Source organism: Curcuma longa, unplaced genomic scaffold (genome assembly GCF_044706935.1).
Source record: "Curcuma longa cultivar G26 ecotype Majalengka, Jawa Barat unplaced genomic scaffold, ITB_CL_G26_1.1 contig_22868, whole genome shotgun sequence".
Taxonomy (NCBI): Eukaryota; Viridiplantae; Streptophyta; class Magnoliopsida; order Zingiberales; family Zingiberaceae; genus Curcuma; species Curcuma longa.
The window spans coordinates 1-3,664 of NW_027432026.1; the positions used below are offsets into that span (position 1 = coordinate 1).

Consider the following 3,664-nt stretch of genomic DNA (forward strand, 5'->3'; position numbering starts at 1 on the left):
CACTACTAGAAAAATGTTAATAGACATTGCGGAAAACGCGTTGTCTTTGTGGGTTAAAAAGCGTTGTAATAGGCCCTGTTGTAAAAGGGGTCCCTCAACGACAACGCTTTTTAAGCGTTGTCTTTGTTAACATCGACAACACCTTCGCAACGCAGAAAAAGCGTTGTAAATATTACAACGTTTTTTGCGACACTTTAAAAACGTTGTTTTTAATAGGTATGACAACACATTTTGCAACGGTTAAAAAGCGTTGTAATTTTGTTACAAATTGCTTGGGTTTTGCAACGATTTTAAAAGCGTTGTCTTTTGATTTTTTTAGCAGTAAATAAGAAATAATATATTTTGTAAATACAAAATCATTGGCTACAAAATTTACTAAATCACATACAAAACATACAACTTATATTTACACAAAAACCATTCTTACAGCAGGTTCATAACACAAATTCTTAACATACAGCAGGTCGATAACATACAACTTATACAAGTTCATAACACAAATTCAAGTTACAACTTCCAACATAGAAGCTTCATAATTAACAGCAGCAGGTCCATAACAAAGGTTTCAACGCAACAGAATATCCTCCAACAGCAGCAGAAATAGAACAGGTGCATCACAACATTAGCAGCACCAAGTAACAGCAAGTGCATCACCAAGTATGGGCACAACATTAGCATCACCAAGTAACAGCAGCAGAAATAGAACAGGTCCATCTGCCAAATACCAGCCTGCCAAAACATACCTGTAGTATTTCCCACACTGGTTTTTTCTGACCTTTCCTTCCCTTGTTTGAATTAAACAATCTCAAGGTCCTACATACGTTAATAAAATATGATATATTAGTGTTTTAACATGTGAATGAAATGCCCAATCAAATTACCCAGTTTGACCTCACATTTCCACAATATATTTCCAATCTTCATAGCGCATTCGATGATTTAGAGAATCCAGCACATAAACAATCTCCGTGTAGGGTTCAATGACAGTGAGAATCCAATGACAACTGCACAAACAAATAATTAGCTCATCAATTAAATAAGTTATCAACAGGGAGAAATTGCAAGTGATGTATTATTTACAACTGACCCGACATTACATGGGACCAAAACTAGTTGATCTACTGATGCAGAACTCAACCTATCTGCTAACACAGTAGCCCTTTGGTTTAACTGTTCAAGTTTTCCCTTTTTGTCACGTGTAGGTGTCATTATATATGGGATGGTATGTGGATTCACGAATCTGAATTTTCCTTTGATGGTATCTGTCATCATGTTTTTATAAAGATGCCTACCATGACAAATATAATACAATTAACATCGATCACCATACATATTCTAAGAAGTTGCTGATATAAAATCACTTACCATATGTAGGCAATTACACAATTGGCTGAAAGTTCCTCTAACTGATACATGGGAACAATGTCCTCAAGGTGCAAAATAAGTTCATAATCATCATCAAACACATCATGTTCTAATTACCTGCAAGGCTCTCCGTCACCACAATTACCTGCTTCTTTGGTCTAATCCAGTTCCTCATTATAGCAGCCTTTGCAGAGAAGGACATAGAAAGGTGGAAAGTCCACTCAAGAGGGGAGCTTTTCACCATCCTCTACGCTGTAAATTTACCATTCATCCATTTCATGATCACTTGTAAAAAGAAAAGAAAGAAAAACATGGCTTCAGCTACGACCCCAATTGACACAAAAGAGCTTCTGCGACAATGAGAGGTCGTCGCAGATTCACTTGTTGTAAAAATCATCACAAAGGACCATTGCCATGTTTCAAAAAGTTGTCATAGAAGATAAACTTTCTTAAATCTAGAGCTTATAATTGTTATTATTTTTACAGGGTCTTGTATCATCAGGGATCTCTTTCTCCCTCCAGATTTGGTGCATTGATAGAGGAGGTCCTCTATTTGTAGCAGTCTTTCAACCAGTGCAGACTGTGGTGGTGGCCATTATGGCAGCTGTTATACTTGGTGATGAGTTGTACTCAGGAGGGTAAGGCAAACACTTCGACTCCTTTATGTTATTTCCCCCCCTAAAATATCAATAATTAATTTGAAAAAACTCATTTTTTTTCTTTATTTTCCATAGGATAATTGGATCCAGTTTTATTGTTGTTGGACTCTACTTTGTTCTCTGGGGAAAGAGCGAGGAGAAGAAGGCAACACAATTGTTGTATTGAAAAAGGAAGGCATCTCCTTGACCAAGAGAATTCACATAAAGAAATTTGTGCAGTTCCTGACATCCCATGAGATTCCAAAGTGTTGTTTAATTAGCTTAATTAATTAACAAGCTCTTCATAATCAATGTCTTGTCCATCTTGTACATGACAGTGTGAGTTGTGAGAATCATGTACAATTGTTAAAAAAAAATGTAGGTGTGTTAATTGATGAAGAAACCTCTGAATGCTTAAAGCAAAGGAGAAACAAAACCTTAAATGCAATCATGAGATGCTTCCAAATTTACAAGGACAGAATCTACTATGCATGATTTTCAGCTATTGAAAACCAAGAAGCATCTGAAATTTGGGCTAGTTCTAGATGAAATACTTGAGAAATTGACAAGAAATAACCAAACTAGGAAATAATGTCATAACCAAGTCAGACATCCCATTTCTTGGATTTTGAAAACACAACTGTTGTTGGATGTGGTGTAGACTTCATTGATAGTGTTGGTGACAAGTATTGCCATCCAGAGCTTTCACATTTAATATGAAAACTACAAGTCCTGGAGACCTTATCTTGTTTTTAATCAAGTCAAGACTTGCAACAAACTGTGAAGTAATTAGAATGGTGCACTCCCTGTTTTGGAAGGAGAACAACAGTATAGCAGTCAAATTTGCAAAGCCTTTTAATTGGTAGAAAGAAAGCCTATATTTCTGTCAAACTTTAGCAAGGAAAAAAATTAAGTATAAAAGGAGAAGACATACATACATTAACTAAACTTGAAATTTAAAAATTTCGGCACAGAAGCACTACACCGAACACATTTAAGTGCACTCAATATTAACATACATAACCAAAGGTAAGTCTACTTTGCCTGATGATAAAAAAAAATGCTATCAAAAGGCTTCAACAAGATGGATGCTTCAAAAAAGGCCGCTGCAAAACAACTTCAATAGAAGAGAGTGCCAACCAACTATTCACCCAAATGTGAGTGCTTGAGGGGCTCTCATAGCCATCTTTTCACAGTAGTAAAGTCAATAACAAAAATCTTAGCCTTCGGCATTGCATCGAACACCTTATGTGCGACCAATATCGATGCAATTCAACCGGAATTACTTACTAACCTATTTTACGACGAGAATGAACACCATAAACAACCACATCCAACCTCATACCTCACTCGAAGCTTCCTTCTCCGCCACCACCACCTTCATCTTCCCCACCACCATCGCCATCACGAGGGTCCCCTCCAGCTGCTGCCTCAATCCGAGCGTGAGCATGGCTGTGAGGTGGAGCCACCGCGCAGTTGTCTGGATGGAGATCTGTCCGCAGCCGACCCAATCCCGTGATCCATCCCTCGCAAAACACCACGATGTCTGTCCAAACTCACCCCTACGCCCAGCACACATCATTAAGGCCACGACCATGCGCATGGGCAGCAGCGACAGCAACGGCGACAGCTTGGATTCACCCAGCGTCGGAACAGCATCA

The 3,664-nt window shown here is 38.2% G+C and overlaps 1 protein-coding gene across 1 annotated transcript; it reads right to left on the reverse strand.

The window, feature by feature from the left end:
* Nucleotides 1-743: 743 nt before the first annotated feature.
* LOC141817998 (uncharacterized) lies at nucleotides 744-1,478 on the reverse strand (the record flags this gene model as incomplete). Its single annotated transcript, XM_074705601.1, has 4 exons — nucleotides 744-813; nucleotides 897-1,004; nucleotides 1,088-1,288; nucleotides 1,366-1,478. Coding segments are annotated over 4 exons (492 nt in total), but the record flags the coding sequence as incomplete, so codon positions are not given.
* Between the last annotated feature and the right edge of the window lie 2,186 nt (nucleotides 1,479-3,664).